Source organism: Budorcas taxicolor, chromosome 1 (genome assembly GCF_023091745.1).
Source record: "Budorcas taxicolor isolate Tak-1 chromosome 1, Takin1.1, whole genome shotgun sequence".
NCBI classification, from domain to species: Eukaryota; Metazoa; Chordata; class Mammalia; order Artiodactyla; family Bovidae; genus Budorcas; species Budorcas taxicolor.
Window position 1 is genome coordinate 171,161,745 of NC_068910.1, and position 19,968 is coordinate 171,181,712.

At 36.4% G+C, this 19,968-nt stretch overlaps 1 protein-coding gene across 1 annotated transcript in view; it reads right to left on the reverse strand.

Moving 5' to 3' along the window:
- The window catches only part of SMC4 (structural maintenance of chromosomes 4), a 29,929-nt gene extending 18,705 nt beyond the window's left edge, over positions 1-11,224 (reverse strand). The window contains exons 1-7 of the mRNA XM_052646266.1: positions 11,086-11,224; positions 10,074-10,252; positions 9,426-9,617; positions 7,848-8,024; positions 1,323-1,487; positions 950-1,077; positions 369-509 (exon numbers count right to left, since the gene is read on the reverse strand). Coding sequence (XP_052502226.1) covers positions 369-509; positions 950-1,077; positions 1,323-1,487; positions 7,848-8,024; positions 9,426-9,617; positions 10,074-10,252; positions 11,086-11,224 — 1,121 coding nt within the window. The remainder of the gene's footprint in view (positions 1-368; positions 510-949; positions 1,078-1,322; positions 1,488-7,847; positions 8,025-9,425; positions 9,618-10,073; positions 10,253-11,085) is intronic.
- Positions 11,225-19,968: the final 8,744 nt, after the last annotated feature.

Here is a 19,968-nt window from a genome sequence, read left to right on the forward strand (position 1 = left end):
AAAAACGAAAACTGAATAGGTAAGGGATACTGGTATCACTGAAGATTGCCATGAAAAAAGTAATGATACAACTTTAAGACAACTAACCTGTCAGGTTAAATACCTATTTTTGCAATGATGTTTTGTATAACTGGGTTCTGCCACTAGGGGGTAGCATCCTCCATTATTAAAGACCAGAGTTGGGCACTCAAACCTGTGATAAACTGGAAACGCAGTTCAGTTTTTTGGTTGCAAAAAGAAACCATTTAAAATATTTTATATGCTGGCAAATATATTGCCTTCATATGCTGTATTAAGTTTATATATAGACACACACACATACATGTAATAAAATAATCTACTTTTAGTACTTTCCAAAAGATTATTACTTCTCTATATCTTTTACAGCTTTATTCTTAGCTTTCATTTCATTTGACAGTATATTGCTCTTCTCATTAATTTCTTTGGTATCTTCATTAATTTTTTCCTTTTGAGTCTCCATTTCAGCAATTCGTTTCTGCAGATCATAACTAGAGAGAGAGAAAAAGCTATCAGAGATCCTAAAGTACCATTTTTAAAAGTCTGAAACTATTTTAAGTAAATTCAGCTGTTTCTATATCTAGGTCTTTGGAGAGGGAAGGAAGAAACCAACCCAGGGTCAAAGCTAGCATTAGGAACAAAATAGGGTCCATATAAACACAATTAGATCTGCTATTAAATGAATTAAAAAGAATTTATAAGTAAAACTATTAAGTGTTAAGCATATTGATATTTGTGAACCCAACTTCAAGTAGGATAGTTAAAAATTAACTTCACTACTATATCAAAAACTCTAATTTAATAAATTCATCACAACCACTTGCAGAATTTTTTTACTTCAGTCTTCACATTTCTCTAATACAGGAAAAGAGAACAGATTAGATTTTAATGTCAGAAACTAATACAAAAGTTGATAAATTAAGGTACTTACATGTAATACTGACAAACGTGATTCTTTTTTCTAAATATTTCATTTTCCAAGGTAAGAAATTCAATGGCTATGTTTTTCTCTCCTTCTAAGGCATCCTTTTCCTTTTCTACCATTTTAACTCTGTTTAACTACAAAAGTTAAAAGGATAGAAATTGTTCATGTTAAGTGTATTGAACAGTCTGAATTTAAAATATGCCAACATTAGATAAAAACAAACTACATTCATAAAACAATGTTTCTCTGAAATATTAATAAGGAAAACATAAAACTTTGCTTAAACAATTATGATCTATCATAACTTGAATTATCTGGCTTAGTAAAATCTGTTAATCAATGAAACATTCTGGTTTATAAAAGTCTATGGAAGATTCACCTTCTCTCCTCTGTGTTCATTTAATATTTCAACTCTCCGACACAAGACTTTAATAGGTTCATTTAGTCGTCCAGAACCAATTATATCTTCTAAATATTCAAGCATACCCTCATCGTGTTCAGTCTGGCCTTTTGGTTTCATCATAGCAATTTGTTCAACTTCACCCTTTAAAAAAAGTAATATTTCACACTCACTGTATATGTTTGGCTACATCAGCCTCAAGTAAGAACTAGAAACAAGTCAATTAACAAATCCAACATTAATTAGAACAACTAAATGATATAAATCAGTAGCATAAAGAGATTTAGTAAGATGCAAATAGGACTTTCCTGATGGATCAGTGGTAAACAAGCCTCCTGCCAGAGACTTGAGTTTGATCCCTGGTCTGGGAAGATCCCACATTCCTCAGAGCAACTAAGTCCGTGTGCTGCCAACTACTGAGCCTGTGCTCCAGAGACCAGCTTTGCAACAAGAGAAGCTACTGCAATGAGAAGCCTGCACAACACTAGAGTAGCTCCCATTCACTGCAACTAGAGAAAGCCTGTGCAAAGCAACAAAGACCCAGCACAGCCAAAACTAAATACATAAATAAAATTATATAACAATGCAAGTAATGATGTTCTTATTTTCTAAACAAACAAACAAGCCATTAAATGAAAAAGGAAATACTATTTTCTCTCACGGTAATAACAGGAAAACTGACTGCAAACTAAAGGTCTTGGTACATACAACACTGGAAAACTTTTGCTTGCAATTATTATTATAACAACTTTTAAACTATAGTTAAAATCTAAGACTAACATTATATATTTGCATTTATGCAGTTCAGTTACAAAGAGAAACGAGAAAAGTACAGTCAGTAACTTTCAAGGCTGACTGAAAGGCAGCCATTTAGCTTGATGGAGGAGAAAATTTTGTCTGAATATGCTCAGGCAAAATGCTACTTTACTCCACACCAGTAGTCTGCCTGTACTCTTTATTACAACAGAAGAAAAGGGACAGATAAATAGAAAACTAAAAACATACCCCTTTATTTCTGCAAAACAGCACAAAATGTTATCCTGAAAAAAAAATTTTTAAAAAGGGGCATATATTCTGTCTCAATTTAAGTATCTACAGTATTTATAAATGAAACTTAAAAATCTGGGTTAAAACTTGCTAATGACAAAGCATCATATTTCCAAAATCTTCAATATAATTATATACAGTAGAAAAAAACTAAAGATCACACAAGAAAGGATAAAACAACTCCTCGAAAAATCTACTTATTAGGGACTTCCCTGGCGGTCCAGTGGTTAGGGTTCTGAGCTTCCATTGCAGGGGGCACTGGTCTCATTTCCAGTTGGGGATCTAAGACCCCATAACTGGGGGGTTGGAGGGGGGGGAAATCTACTCATTAAAAATCAAAATTAAAAAAAATTTTTATAGATGACCAGTTTTCTGTATTTTGACAACAGCACATGATTATAAAACACAAGGTGAAATGTTATCCTAAGAGCCTGTCATTGTTTAGATTTCTCTGTAACCTTGGGTATGTATGAATTAGATTTAGCTAAATATTAGTGTTTAAACTAAAACATGCAGACATTTATATAAAATATTTTTATATACATAATTCAATTTATATAATTGAAATATCTGCTTTCAATTATCAGTTCTTTCCAAATATTTTAGGCAAGCTTTAGGTTTTACACAGAACTTAAGCCTGGAACAGTATCTAAAGCTTTGGATCACAACAGGTGAGACTCTAGCCATTGTACAAGTCAAGACTTATTCAGTTGTTATCTAAACAAGGTTTATCAACAGTAACATTGCTGACATTTTGGGCTGAATACTTAACAGTAACATTGCTGACATTTTGGGCTGAATACTTTGTTGTGGCGAACTATGCTGGGTATCATAAGATGTTTAATAACATCTCTGACCCTACCCACTAGATGCCAGCAGCATGAGGCTTCCCCCAGCTGTTAACAGCCTAAACTGTCTCCAGACAATGCTACATGTACTGGGTGAGAGAGAAAGCAACAACTACTCCCAGCTGAGAATCACTAACCTGGAAGTAGTCAGTTTAACTCTTTTATGTCTGTGTTTATAATCCAAATATCTGACACCAAATAGTCTAACATTCTGATCTGATTTGAATAGCTGAACACTTACTATAACATAAATGAAAAGCCATGCCAAAAGAACTTACGTATCTGAGTCAAATCACATAAGGTATTATTTAGGCATACATTTTTCAGATAACCAGAAGTTATGACTTGGTGTAACAATCATAAAAAATATTTCTAAAGGTATTATACTTTTCAGGCCAAACTATTTACTAAAGTGATGGAATACTACTATTAGGAGACTGCCTAGCTTCAAACAAAGCATAGTGGTTGCTTGTTTTTGGTCACTTGTTCCTCCCTTTCCAGTTAAAATTAAAGATATATAGCTCTGATTTCTTTTCATTCTAACAAGGCTGCCCAGCAGTAAAAACATTTTCAAGTGAAAGAAAAGGACATTTATGAATCAACATTTCCATCTCAAGTCCCATATAACATTGTTTTCATTTGTTATATGGGATCCATTAAAAAATGGTTATTATCAATTAACACTACTGAATCAACAGGTCATTAGAACATTTAGGCCTCTGCCTGTCATGTGACTATTAGGACTGTTGTGGTATTTCAATGACAACCTGAGACCTTTCTTGTGGTTCTGTTCCTTGATGTTCTCTGACTGCCTTACCACCTGCTATTTGTTTTCTTCCTTATCTTTCCAATTTGTGTCATTTCATGTATAATCTAAGGGCTGACAGTCTATGCTTAGAGGACCACTCATTTCAGAAAACATACCTATCCCATATGAAATTACAAAGTAGTTTTAATTTAAAGCAATAACCTCAATACATTTTAATAATAATTTAAAACCCGAATTTGAAGTCACGTTGAAAGCTCCAAATCACAAACAGTGGTAATATGGTAGACAGAAACCCAAACAAGTTTTAAGTTGCTATAAAGCTAGCATCTGAAGCTGACAAAGGTTTTATAGTCCTCCTCAATGTTATTTCTATTTTCCATAGCTTAGGTATACTAAACAGGTTTTAAACACATTTCTTCACTGTTGTTTACTAACTTCCTATGTTTTAATTTATATTTACACTATATCAGAGATATTAAGCAACTGTGGAAAATACCATTTACGATTTTTAAAAGCAACACAAAAATAGCATGCATATGTCAAGAGGATATTTATAATATCCAAGGCCTAAACCTTAACTTATTGAACTGGGCAGAAAACCAAGATATTGTGACTCATTTACAGCATGCCTCAATAATCTAATTTACAATACAGCTTAAAAATCTAAGAGGAATAAATAGGTACTATGCTTTGCCTTTATTGAAACAGAATCCAAATTTTACCAAGCACTGAATCACAAACTCAAATACAGTACATATATAATAAAACTTTTCCTAATAAGGCAGGCCTTCAGATTTAAGGTAAATATGGGTTTCTGCATCAAAATTAATGGTCCAGATTTACTAGGTGTTGAAATTTTGCCTTGGTTATATTTTATTTTATCCATTTTCTATTTTACTGTTAAGTTATTGTTTTTATGCTATTCTAATAAATTTTTAATTTGTGAACTAACAAAAGCTAAGAAACTATAATGACTGAGGTCAGTATCTGTGTAAAACAAGTGCAAAAACAGAAAGGACAACAATTTAGGAGGTAGACTGCTTGGTATTATTTTGGGTGCTTAGGGATAGCTTCTTTCACATAGTGAGGTGTTGAACAAGACACTTCTGGATAACTGAAGTACTACTGATAAAACTAAAACAACTTCTTTTGATACAGCACAGTCTTATTTCTACAGATAAAAGATCAGAATTCAATAAGCTTGTATGTTATGCCAAGCAGGGAAGAAGTATACCGGAAAGAAAAAATGAACAGGTAACTCAGATCTTGGTTAATCCAATCTCCAAATTACTAAATAAGAAAAAAATCTTAGTTCTTATTTTTAAATTTTAGTTTAGATTTTAAAATATGAAGACAAAAAGCATATGAAGTTGAAAACTGTGACAAAATGAGCTACTGTGAAATCTTTCAGCTAGTAAAAACTCAACTTGTTCATACCAAGAATTATGACAATGGGAAAACCGCTCTCAAAGAAGGTATAAACAGGGAAATGTACAAAAATGTACGGATTACAATGGCCAATTATAATCTAACACTTTTAGAAAGCATGTAGGACAAGAAATAGATTTCTACCATCTTTGGATCACTTGTAGTATCTCAGTTTAGTGACTCATTAGGAACTCATTAAAATAGCCAATGATGAAATTTTAAATGATTTCAAATACTAGAAATGCCTCCTTGAAGAACCTACTATACCATTATAAATACTATATAAAAAAATTATCCTTATGGACTTCTAAATTTCAGTGCTTTTTAGTCTAAAAAATAAGTTTTCACTTCAGCTGAATTTCTATCACTTAGCCTGTTAATCACTGCCACTGGCCAAAGAGCCTACATTTTATTCAAAGCAATCACCTATGTTCTGATGGTCTCAAGTTCCCAGTCTCCCAAACTAGTTAATTTTTAAGATAAATGTTATTTAGTGGGAGATAAGGTAATGAAAATTGTATTCTTACTTACCTTCAAATGCTTTAAATTTCTAGGGCAGGAATCTAAGATTTTGATAAGGAGCTAAATAAAAATCCATAGAAACCACTGCCTCTTTCCCTCAAACTTTAAAATAATTATATCTAGTCCAGTCCCTGTTTCTTCTTCCTAACAGGTGAGCTCCTAAGAGTCTTATCTGTAAATTTAATCAAATGGAATTCAATTTGTTAATGTGGAAAGTTTACCTTGGTATTAAAAATGATTTCAACAATGTAACTGTTAAGATGATTAAAAACAAGTTGAGATTATGAGGATAAAGGGCTTAAGCATCCTGGACACTTTAGAAGCACATACTGAATATAAAATTTACAATTTAAAAACTATTCTAATTTATCTCTTTGAGATGTTACTTTATTTAATTCCCTTTATTCACAGAACTATGTAGAAAGGCTACACCAAGGAAAAAAACTTACAAGGGTTAAAATACAATCTATTTTGATGAGTCTACGTACAGGTGTAAAACTCTGATTATTTCAGGGTGACAGTAAATATATAGCAAATAATAAGATAAACACAACAATAAGTTCCTGCAAAATGGTATCATTATCAAATTTAGTTTTCTAATGAGGCATAACTTTTTAATCCATAATTAACCAAATCAAGTCCCAGAACAGTTAAATTTGATTAAAAAAACACACACAGCTTTAACCCCACATTTATGTAAATTCAAATCTCATTTAGAAATATATCTGCTAATGATTTCCCAACATCCATTTTAAATGAAGTTTGGGTTATAGAAGTATACAAATGAACTGGTAGTGAGATACTAACATAAGTCACCCCAGAATTATATTTACTTACTTTCCACATACATTATGTATAAATAACTTTTATTTTTAAAAAAATAGTTGTAAAATATAGACTAAAATGGAAATAACGGCTAACATTTACTAAGTTTCTTACTGGGAACACTCAGCCACCCTAATAAAAATTTCTCAAACCAAAATCCAGTTTAAAACCAGTAGTGCAGGACACTAAAGAATATAAGCAGCTATTTCCACATCACAATAGTTTTCCTCTTAAGCCATGCTTTTACACTAAAAACTTTTTTGAAAGGTAAAACATAGAGAAGATGAGGGATTTTCTTACCAAGCAAATCTGGTAGAAAATATCTTTACTCAAATAAAGAATAGTTTCTTATAAAAATCAACTTAACACCAAGTACTTAATGTTACAGCTCTTTAAAAAGACTTTAACAGTATGATACTTAAGAATGAAATATCACTTTCTAATTTTCCAGTAGTAGTGGTTCAATACGCCATTTGAACCAAAACAAAGAGCTTGTATAAGCTTTTAATTGACCATTCTAAGTGTTTAAAAAAATAAAAAATTACATCAGAGAAGTCTGTCAAACACCAAGAATCCAGAGTGGTTTTTTCCCCCCCTTTTTTGGAGTATATAATATTAGTAGAGATTACAAATAAGAACAAAAGTAAAAGAACTATTATTAAAAGATAACAAATCTTATTTAAAATGTTATCATAAAGAGAAATACAAACAAAAATGATAAATAGTTGCTATGTCCCTGTCACGCTAAAGCAGCACAATAATATTGGTGTTTAATATTTATTTTACTACCCCAATATTTACGTGCTGCTAGAGCGGAACAAGTATGTCAGTCCATCCAAACAAAATGAGCATATGATCATGAAAATACAGTTTTGAATGAATTTCCTTAAATTTCTAGAGCAGCAAATAATGATTCGCATCTTGACTGTAGTATGTAAACCATGATGTGCTGCTACAGTACTTTAAGGCCTCAAAAATACAGGATTCATCCAATAGGGAAAAACCTCTTTACGCTTTTACTAAAAGAAAAAAAAGAGAGAACCTCTGATGTCTCAATAAACTTACCTGTAAGATTAAAAATCTATTATGGTCCAAGTCAATTCCATGGCTTCGAAGAAGAATTCCAACATCCTTAAATGTAGTCTTTTTCCCACTTACGTGATAAACAGAAGTATTATCTCTGTAGGCCGTTCTGGATACATAGAAGTTACTGTTAGGAATGACTTCATAATCATCCCCTTCCTGTTTTGAGGAAAAACAAAACCAGAAAACAATTGCTGGTATTAAGTCATAAGTTGCTTCAAATTTCACTCAATTCATATTGAAACCAATTCTATGGATTAAGAACTTTAACTGGATATGCACAAAAGCTAACAATAGTTCTTAGAATTAATTATCTTAGCAAAGAATAGAAATAATTTTCTATTTCTAAGGAGTTCTTGGACTCCTTCCTCACAGATCACAAAAACCAAAAAGTCAAACCAACTACATCTTCAAGCCTAGAAACATACTTAACTGAGAAAAGAACTGAAGGGAAACAAGAATTCCACTGTATCCAAAACAAACTCACCCAAAATATTAAACCACCTTGATAGATTACATTAGTTCATTAAAAAAAGCTGCAAGGGATGATTCAAGGAAAAAGGGAGGGGATGGTAGTACGGTGATACAGATTAATTTTGGGGGGGTGGTGGTGGTGAAAAATAAGCTATCAATTAAAGGTAAAAAGAACTGCAAAGAACTGACAACTACATTCCCCTATTTTTTAATCAAACAAAAAGAAATGAAGGGCAAATCTGCTTTAGCATTAAAACTTGCTTTCCTTTAAAACTAGGTCATTTTGACATGACTTTTAAACTTCACACAAATCAAGTGTAATTAATAAGCTACAAAATCAAATCTGATTTACTGGCTATCTACTTTCCAACCCAAACTGTATAACAGAAAAGCACTAAGAAACAAAATTAAAATATATACCACCATGTAGATTTATTTAAAGCTCGTTACATTAAAATTAAAAACAAGACCTAGAGGCCAAATCACATCCTCATTTTGTTATGTAATTAGTTTTCTACATTTTTAGGTTCCAGCCAGTTTTGAACTACGAATTCCCAAAGCTGATTATTAAACAGAAGAGAAAAAACCCCAGTACCAACAAAGCCATGTAAATAACCCAAATAGGCATTTTATGTATAACTGTCTCCTTTTAAAGGGAAAAAAAAAGTTAGCTTATCCTTCTGCTGTTTTAAAAGGGTAGTAGATTCCTACTAACTTTAACGTGAATTGAAATAACGGAGATGGTAAAATTAGTCAACTTACATTTTCAAGTTTAGGTAACTTATCTGAAAGCAAGGAAAACATAACTTTAAAACTGGTACTCAAGATACTAGAACTGCTCAAAAAGGTACTATTATGAGCTACTTATAATTCATTTCCCTGACTAAAAATTTTAATATTTTAACAGCCACCATCACACCTCAAAAAGAAAATACGATCATGGAGGCAATGAAATCAATATTGGTTCTGCTTTAACCATATACTAATTTTCACAAGCTAATTTAAGCCCAAATTAATAAAATGTGTAATGCACTGAATCCTGTCTTCCTTACTTGAAGATGGAAATAACTAAACAAAATCCCTTACCTTATCAATTATCTTTTGAAAATGAACAGCTACAGTGCAACTCTGAATATCCTTATGTTCATCAGAATTGTGTATTAGAACTGAGAGTTTTTTAGATCTTATTTTTTGTGCTCGATAGCCAAACACAAAAAGCATAGAATCAATAACATTGGATTTGCCACTGCCATTTGGCCCAATAATACAGGAAAATCGCTGCATAAAAAGAACAGGAAAAAAAAAGTTAAAAAGGTTATACTACTGATTTTAATTTAAAATAATTTAACTTGCAGCAAAACTACAAGTATTCAAAAAGCTTTTGCTGCTAGAAGATAGTTTTCATAGATCATGTCTTGTATGTTACAAGTTTCAATACTTTAAATAAGATCATATTCTAATTTTGACTCAGACTTTTTACAAAATTCATTCTTACAGTTAAAAAGAAAATATTCTTTTCAAACATAAAACCCACAAATTCTATTCAGTGAGGAAAACTTTACAAAGAAAGGTACCAAAAGACAATCAGATAAACAAAAGCTAATTTTAGTAGTTAAAAGCATAGAAACCACACCATGTATGTATCAATCAGAATATACAATAACTACAAAACTGAAACAGTTTTGTAATAAAGATGCATTACCTTACAACAGCTATTTAAAAATTGTCAAATACCTTATGGAAAGGTCCCAGAATTTTTTCCCCAGCGTAAGATTTGAAGTTCTGGTTTACAATATGAGTTATCATAAGACGAGGAGCTCCAGGTTCATTGGTCATTGCAGGAGGTGGGGGAGGAGGGATGCTATTCAAAATCTCTTCTAAACTTCTATTATCAATTTCCTCACTTGGAGTTTCTAAGTCAGTCAAAGGAAAGGAAAAAAAGGGGGAGAGAGGAAGCCTGCATCAGTGCAATTTGTAGCCTGCTAATCTTTGAAGATGTCATTTATGAAACCTAGGAATCTCTATTTTTCACTCAAATACAGTATTATCTTACATTCACAAAGGATGACAGTCTTTAGGCTTTGTCTTATGACAAAGGAAAATTTTTGAAAGAGATGCCATCAGTCACAAAATTCTATAGAAATATACCTTTTAGGAGTCAATACACTACATCGTAACGCAAATCTGGAAAATCCACAATCACTTTCACTTGAGTCCCTGCCTGAACAGGTGGTCAAATCCTACGGCTCTAGATCCAACTTTCAGTATCTGTTAAGCATCTGGAACCCTAACTTTGGACACTGGCGAGCTCCCGGGACAGTTACAGGGGCTTCATGTCACTCAATTCCTGGACTCAACAAAACCTACGGCGCGTGCGGGCGTCGGAGCAAATTACCTTCTCTTTGCAATTTAAGATCACCGAGGTGAAGTTGTACGATCAAGCAACTTTTTATATTAACAAATAGTCACGCTGACACTGAGAAAAGTCCACTCTGGCTGACCGTGTCGATTTCCGCGGAAATATCAGACAATGAACAGAAGTTCAGAATTTTAGCTATTTACTAGCCCCCATTCCTCCAGCACCGTTAACCGAAATTTCACACTGTCGAATCTGTGAAAATCGCCTTCTTGACCTTCGGATGTCAACCCCGCAGCCCTTCTCGTCCGCGCCCTGGAATACCAACCGTCCCGGGTTGGGTGCCGGGTCTCCACGCGCTTGCCCTCGGCGTCGCGAAGGGCTACTCACCTGCGGTGGCCAGCGCCTGGCTCCTCGCGCGGCCGGGCGGCGGATCGGGCTCCGCGTCGCTGCAGGTGCTGTCCGGGGACCGCGGCGGCCCTTCCTCTCCGCGATGGGCAGTGGAGGGCTGCGTGCCTTTACGGGGCATGGTCGCTGGAGCCGAGGGAAAGCCGGGTGCAAGTCAGCCCGCGGGCCGGCGGCCGTGCCGTCAAGTTCCCCGTCGGCCCGCCACCCATCCCACTCAGGGAAAACTTCATCCACCCATTTTCTAGGGCTCCGTTTAAAAACCCCGCGCAACGCCAGCGAGTCCTCGGGAAAGAAGGCACAAAAAACTCAAGTGCGAGGAAGGCGGGATTCGCCCTCTCAAGTTCTAAGCAAGTTCCTAGACGTGCTTGCGGAGCGAGCAGAGAGAGCAACTGCTTAGGTTCTTTTTATTTTTTTAATGTCCCCCTCCTCTGCCCACAGTGTAAATGTGTAAGAATACTGTAACGTCATTTCTAAACGAAGTTATATCCCGCACGCCGACATTTACGGACATTCCCACGCTCTCGGGGCTGGGGATCAGAGCGCAGATTCTTGTCTCTGAGTCCGTACTAGCTTTAGGTTTGAGGGGTTCTCAACTCTTCGCAGAGCAGTCGGGAACCAAGTGGCGGTTCGCCGCCCACCTTCCTCTCCCCGCCATTTAGCCCTTGGCGCGGCTGACGGCCGCGGGGCTTTGAGGTCTCCCTCTACACGCCGGCCAGGGACCGGCGGCTGCGGTCGACCGCTCGCGACTTTCAAATCGGAAGCCGGCAGCTCCAACTCCACTTCCATCACCTTGGGGTGGCAGGGGTTTGTCCCTGAGGTCCGCGGCGAATCCCGCTGGACAATAAACTACGAAAGGCCACCAGTAAGGGCTCACACCTAGTGATTAGTCCCTCAGGAGAAGAGAAACGGGCAGAGGGCCGGGACAGGGGGCGACGCCGCAGCCGACCAAGATTTCTGAGAAAAGGTCCGCGAGGGCTGAGAGGGGCCTCAGCCCCAGTGCCACAATCGACGCTTCAGTAGCTCAGAGAAGTGGCGCCCGGGAGAAGCGCGCGGGAGCTTCGACCGCCGGGGAGCGACTGAGGGGGGAGGGGTGACAGCGAGCGAAATCTCCCCGCGGCAGCCTCAGCCTAGACTTCGGCTGCTCCAGCTCAAGGCCTCTTTGCAGGCGCCTGCGGACCGGGCAGGAAGTGAGACTGTGACAACCGATCAGGAAAAGAAGTACTTTACCTGCAGGATAGTCCACTCAGACCAAGGCTGGAAACGGTTGTATAGGCCCCCCCGGTTCCTACCGGTGTTTCGGCTCCGGGTCCTTCACTCGAAAATGGCGCCTAAAATACAAACTCGAACGGAAATTCGTTACAAACGCGCGCAATGCTTTCTGGGAACCACTAATTTGAAAAAAAATGCGGCGATTATCGCCATCTTCTGATACCTTACGCGCATGCGCGAACTCCTGGCGGGACCCAAGCTGCAGGGAACGTTTTCTACTAAGTGAAAAAAAGCGAAACAATGTTTTCCGTGGCCCCACGGCAACAGCACTCTTATAAATTTTTTTTTAAAAAAACCTTGCGAATCTTGAGAAAGATAAAGTGGAATTCACCCTACAGTTTAAGTCAAGGACCAGTCCACCAATAACGTCCCCTTAGAAGAGGGCGGGCCCACTGAGGGGCGGGGCCTCAGGCCCGCTCGGGTGACGCGCTGAGGGGAAGTATCGCGCGAAGAGGGAGTGAGCTTAGCTCTTAGCAGTCGCTATGGTGACAGGGCGGTCCGCTGCTTCTTGGTAACTGGTCTCAGTTCTGTGAGAAAGATCGACCCCGCTTTCCTGGAACTTAAGGTAAATCTGTTTACTTCCAAGCGAGAGTTGAGGAAAGGATTTGGAAGTTATGGCCTTTACTGGATTCACCTTCCCTACTCTGATTGTGTGTGCGGCGTGGAGCATCGGTTATTGCCCGTCTCACTGGGCGCTCCGGACTTAGCTTTTGGGATGCGAAGGAGGAAGCCCTGAATTTGGAGGGAGCAGAGGGGCAACACGGAGGAGAGAAGATCTGGATTGGTGAATGATCGTGTAGTGAATAGCAAATAATGATTTCGAGTTATTGGTGTTAGGTCATTAATGTCACTAGTGAAAAGGGGTTTTGAGTTTTTAAAATCATTCGACTGAAAGACTCTAATGGAAGAAACGATTTGCTGGTGTCGTCTGGTTATGGGGAAATTATTGATCTGCAGATATTTCTTAAGTAGCTTCTGTATACACTGCACTCTCGGGCATAATCAGGATTATGGAGCAAGTACTCCTGCTCCCAGATAATTTAGTTTTGTTAATGGGTTTTTAACTAGGAGTTTGTGGATCTGGTAGTAGGTGATTGGGGTTCAGAGAAGTTCATACCACTTCTCCACTACCCTAGCCCCCGCCTGCCCCCGGAATTGAGTACAAAATTCTGTGTGCTTGTGAATTTTTCTGGGGAGTTAGTTTTTCCAGAACTTTGATCAGATTATTAAACTTGGTCCTGTCCCATCGCACTGTTAACCGTTAATTGATCTGAATAAGTCCAACAAACATTTATTCAGAGACTCTTAAGTACTTGACTGATAACTGGGAGCCTCTTTTATTTCCCCTTTTAACTTTTGCATACTTGGGACTTGGCATACTGAGGCCCCAATAAATCTTTATTGAGTGAATTTACATTGTCATTCTAAGTAAGAAAGTATGATTCTTGCCCTGAGGAGCATCATGTTAAGGTTCAGTGATTCTCAAGAGTTGAAGGTGTGGAAGACACTCCCCTTAAGTGTAAGAATTCAGTGAGGTTGAGAGACTAAGGTGATTTGAATAAACATTGACTCAGTATTGTAATACACTTTTGTTTATTTGTAGTTGAAAAAAATTATTTTCATAAGACAAACTACAGACAGTAAAGCTCAATGAAAAATTTGGTTGGTAGGTGTACCAGAACATGTACATCAGTTCTGTTTGAAATCATCTGGAATCTTTTGGATTTTCAAGTCTGTAAAACACTACTAAACCCAAGTTGGAGAGGTATTAACCCTGAAAAATAGCAAAGACTAGACCAAATTGAGTAATGTATATGGGAAACAGAGCACCATGTAGGAGAAAGATGTAACAGATAACAGAATCCCAAGTCTCATCATTTTTTTAAAGCTACCTACTTAGACAATGTACTCAGTTTGTCAAACTCTGTTTATTATGAAACCAGCATATAATACCTACCTCATAGGATCGTTTATGATTGTTCATCTAACATACACACTGCATGCATTTGATATTGCTGTGTTTATAACATTGACCTTGTTAGGGTATGTGCTAAGGTTGAATAATGGGGTGTCAAGTTAGAAGAAGGTTAGTTTATGAAGAGTCTTGAAAACCAGGTCAAGGATGTTAGATTGATAAATCCTCAAAATATTAGAAAAATTTTGAGCTGTGGAGTGACTTGGTTAAAAAAAGAAGTTAACACTTATGTGGGATGTATGAAAAGAGAAAGAGACTGAGATCAAGCATGGCTTAGATCGTTACTGTCCACTTCTGTATGTAGGAGGTGAGAGGTGCCTATGCAGTAGAATGGTAAAAATCTGGACACATTTAACAGTTAATAGTCTGAGCTCTTAAAGTTAGATAGTATTCTTTGTGAATCTCTGGATTAGTGATGAGGGGATAAGAAAGATAAGTCACAAATAAATCTTAGTTTTACTACCTTTCATGGTTGTTGTAAATAATGTTTGGTCTTAGTGACTGATAAGAAATGTAATTTCAGAAAATCAATAAAGTGACCAATAGCTCTAGATTTAGTTGAACCTAACCATAAATATTTTTTAAACAGAATAAATACTTTTTAAACAGGCTTAACTCAGATTGATAATGAGGAACAGACATTGATAACCAACAGCTATAGTGGAGACAAATCTAGAGTGAAAGTCGGATACTCAGAATAAGTGAAGAAGTGACCTGAGAAGAGATTAGGGTCACAAGAAGTAGACTTACTCCCTCTTGATTGATCCTTGCTAGTACTTTGCATAAAGGAGCTGGTTCTGTTGGGATGGACTCAAGTTAAAACCACCTTGGAAAGTATAACCAAGTCTCATCTTTCTGGTCCAAAATCATCTACTAACAGCCATTATCTATAATTTCAGGCAGTTCGAGAAGAGAACCCTACTTTTTGTATTTTAAAAAGTTGTACCCCATGGGAAGAAATAAGAAAAGTTCAAGGGGAAAAATTGGAAAAGAATTAAAATTAACATCTGCAGTTCTTTAAGTGCATAGTTAAATTTTGTCATCATTATAATAATATGTGACAGAAGACCGAATCCAAATTGTCTTGAGGAAAAACAATAGCTTCCGTAAGCAAGAAGTTAGGTGAGTATAACTGGATTCAGTATTCAAAGAAAGAGCTAGGACTGTGTTTCTTTGCTCTGCATTATGTTCCCTTGTCTTGGCATTATTCTCAGACCTCGCATAGTGGCCTCTGATACCACCGTGCTCTCCCCTTGCCGTATGGTAAGATAGTTATAGTAACTCTTGCCTTGAATCTAAACTTGAAAACCTGGAAAGTTAAGGAGAGTCCTTCTTCCCTGTCTTTTAGTTGAATAAAAGTTTTCTTCGGAAAGCTCTAATTGACTTAAGCCTAGGTCTCATGCTGACTCCATTGAAGCCATATGGGCTAAGAGGGAGTAAGTGGTATTCCAAGAAGAAATTCTTTGTAGCTCAGAACAGAGTGAATATATGAAGGGTAATGAAACACCAGTTTTCTCTACAAATAGCAAATAGTTAAGTTCTTCTGATGTTTCAGGCAATCTACTGGACATTTGTAAGATGTCTTTTTTTCCCTCCCCCCAATCTCATGTCTACTCTATCTCATTTAACATCATAACCAACCTGTGAGGTAGGTGTTATTAGCCGCATTTTATATATAGAAGAGAACAGTACAGTGTTTGGAAGATCACGGAGTGAAGGTTTCAGTCAGAAGTGTGTGAAATGCAGTAGAAATTGCTAAGAGAATGAGAATGGTGGATCTTATGAAAAAACATTTATTAGTTTTTTTTAAATGCAGAAATGCTTAAAAAAAAAGCAAAACTACGCCATGAACATATCATTCAAATATTCCTATGTTAAAACTATAAATGTATGGATAAAATATTATGAACATGATAACTTCAAACAGTATAGAATAGTATGAAATGAGGATTAAAAGCTTCCCTTTTCATACCAGTGTCTCTACCCTTACAAAGCCTCCATTAAGTGTCTTGCACATCTTTTGAGAAAAACATTTTAGTATGCATAATGAGTATATATCTCTTCCCCTCCTATTTTTTTAATCACAAAAGAGATTGAGTTACATAATACTGCTGTATACTTTGTTTTTGTCATTTAAGATATTATAGACATCTTTCTGTATTGATTCATCTCATTTTTTAAATAGCTGTACAGCATTCTAGTTTGTCAGTTGAATGTGATTTTTTTCTCTGCTAGTTGAATTAAAAGGATGAATTAAAGATGACTACTTATTTTTAATTTTGTGAATCACATGGTTTATTGGCTCAAAGTTATTAGGCCATCCTGGATTATAAATATAACCAATATGAATAAGATTAAAGTATAGCTAGCTCTACTTAGAGCTAGAATTGCAAGGAAATATGAATACCACTCCTTATACATACCTGGGAAGCCCCAGTACATACACTTCAAATACATACAGGAGTTGGAATAGGGTGGAGGTTGGAGGTCTTTAGTAATTGAACGATACTGCCAACCCTGTTTCCATTGTTTATTAGGTGTTTGAATCTGTCCCTGGAAATGGTGCATCTTCCTCTGCCTTCCCTGTTATATGAGAGATCCCAGCTCTAGTCTACAAGTGGTTCTATGATGGAACCAATCGAGTGAAGATCTGCTTCTCTCTCACTCCTGTCTTTACTGGAAAAGAGACTTAGGAGTCTAATCAGAGGTATCAATTTAGAAAACTATTGATAAGAATAATACTTTTAAAAACAGAGCCTTGGGTAATTGTCAGCAAACCATTAATTTCAACTGTTAGTATCAATACCCATGGGTTAGCCAGTGTGCAAATGACCCAAACAGAACCTGTTGGAAACAAACTTGTGATCTAATGCTTGCATTTGTTATCTGTCCTTCATATTCTTATTCACTTCTGAGGCTCTCTGCTATGTTTTATCTATATGTATATTCTTGTTGACAAGTCATACCTTCCCTCTTTCCCTCCTAAAATTTTTCTCATTTTCTTAGTGCTTTTACCTTTTAGTTTTTGTTCTTAAATCTAATTTCCTTTCTTTCTTCTTTTTTTTTGTAAACTATCTTACCTTTTTAAAGTGTACCATTCAGTGGCATTACATACATTCATATTGTTGTACTACTTTCACCTCCATCCATCCACAGAACTTTTTTCCTCTTGCAGAACCGAATCTCTGTCCTCATTCCTCCTTCCTGCCAGGTAATCACCATTCTACTTTTTGTATCTCTGTATTTGACTACTTTAGGTATTTCATATAAGGGGAATTACATAGTATCTGCCCTTTTGTGACTGCTTTCATTTAGCATAATATTAAGTCTAATTCTTAACATTAATTCTTAATTCTATTTTCTTAATTCTACTCCACATTAAAAACACATGTATCTGGAATATGAGTGTATAATCTCTGATAAATATTTAAATTTCTGGTTTTTGATAGTACTATATAGAATTCTGTAATAAACAAGCTTGTACAGTTTGTATATGTTTCTTGGTATACATTTACATGTACTGATATATGACAAATTCCTATGACTAGGAATTCTTCCCAGGGTAAATTCCTTATATATACCTACTTCAAATCAGTATCTTCTAACTCAAAATATGGCATTGATGTGTTAGATTGGCAAAACCTAGGTAATTTGCCTGTGTCCTAGCTATACGGAGGGCTACAGAGGAAATAATTTTTTATTTGTAAGGTAGGAGATTCCCCAGAGCTGGAGAAGGAAATCAAAAGTGTTGAGAGGTGGGGCGAAAAAAGAATCAATAACCATTATTACCAATTTCCTGCTCTTCACTAATGTATGTGACTATGTTTCTCTATGCCAGTGCTGAGTTCTGGGTGTTTTGTATTTGGTCACTTTGACAACAGGAAATGGTATCTAGTTTTTTTTCATTTTCATTTCTTTAATTAAAATTAAGGCTGTGCCTTATTTCATGTTTTTGATTGCCCACTGACCATCCTTATTTATGTTTTTGTGAACTGTCAGTCTACAAATGAAGTACTCCATTATTAGTGTCCTTGATCAGATGGCTTCTTGGGACCATGCTGTCTTAGTTATCTTCTGTTTCTGTTGTATTGCCATTTGATCCCTGTCCACTGGTTCCTTCTCCTTTGCCCCAAAACATAGAGGCTAGTGTGACAGGAGCAGTTTGAGTGAAAAGAGAGGAAACAGGAGATGAGGTCAGAGAAATGATGTGTCTATTAGGACTCTCTGGAGAAAAAAGAGTTAATGTTGAAGCCTGTAGTCTTAGAGCTGGAAACTCAGGCAGAGTTACATGTGCTCCTAGCAAGACTTCCTTTTCTCTCTTATGGAACTTTTCCTCAGCACCACAAACCTCCTAAGAAAACCATTCCAGGAAGAAGACAATTTAAACTGATTATCCGCCTTCCTTTATTTGACCATGGGGACTATTCCATCATTCATTACATCCCTGTTTACCTCAGTTTCCACATTCAAGACTATTAATCCCCTGCATTAGTTCACTATTAAGTTTAACTACTGATGACACTAACTTAAACATGATAAAACTTTTTTTCTATCACTTAAAGGTTAGATAGGACTGGTAGGACTCTCTATAAGGTCAAGAATCTTGGTTTCTTCTGTTTTGTTGCTGCATTATGTATGTCTTGATGCATGGCAGGGAGCATGTTATTATTTTCCAAGTTTTAATTTGCCAATTATATTGATTTATATTGCTTTTATAAGAGGTAATTCATTTATTTTTCATATTGTCACTGTGGGTAACCATTACTGTTGGATAGTGTTATCTATTGCCCCCACCACAAGATATAAATCCCAGATTGGGCCATGAGGTTGATGATTTTGTAATATCCCCATTGGATTTAAGAATTGTTGATGTCCTATGTGGTTCCACCCAGTTTTTAGGGCAGTTAAGAAACATAATCTTTATTTTGGATGGCTAAGAATGCAGCAAAAATTTAGATTCTTCTACCACAGAGGCAGGGAAGAATGAAGAAGGACAGCTGGCTCTTTTTTTCCATTTCCCACCATCTGTCCTAGACTTAGCTCTTCCCCATCTAAACCCTACCACTCTACCTTTTGGAACTCACAGTATGTCACTGACCAAATCTATGTTCTCAGTGTTTTGGAGTAAACATTATAGTTTTGTCTTTTAGCTTCTTAGTCTAGTTTAAATCTGGTTGTTTCCTAAGAAAACTACTTTCCTCTTGGCTGTTTCAAATGGAGGCAGTTTTGCATTTCAAACCTCCATGTGTCAAAGGACCTTTTTTTCTCATTAGGGTTCTGCACAATTGATTGTGTTTCTCTTTCCTCTTGTCCCTTTGAGACAAGTCTTACGAGATCAAACCATTCTCTTCTTTGCCTTTTTGCAGTCATCTACAGATCTCTTTGCTGTTTTTTCTTCGTTCAGTGAATAGTATTTTAGCATCTGGGTACTGTGTCTATCTCCACCACTATTCTTATCATTATTCTCAGTGATTTAACATTCCCAAATCAATCCTTTGTTTCTCTGTCCTCTCAGTTTCTTGACCTTGGCCACCCACTTTGACAGTCTTTACCTACCTCATCATTAACAATATCTATACTTTCCCAAAATCTGTTTTTAAGTATCTCATTGTCTGTCTGTC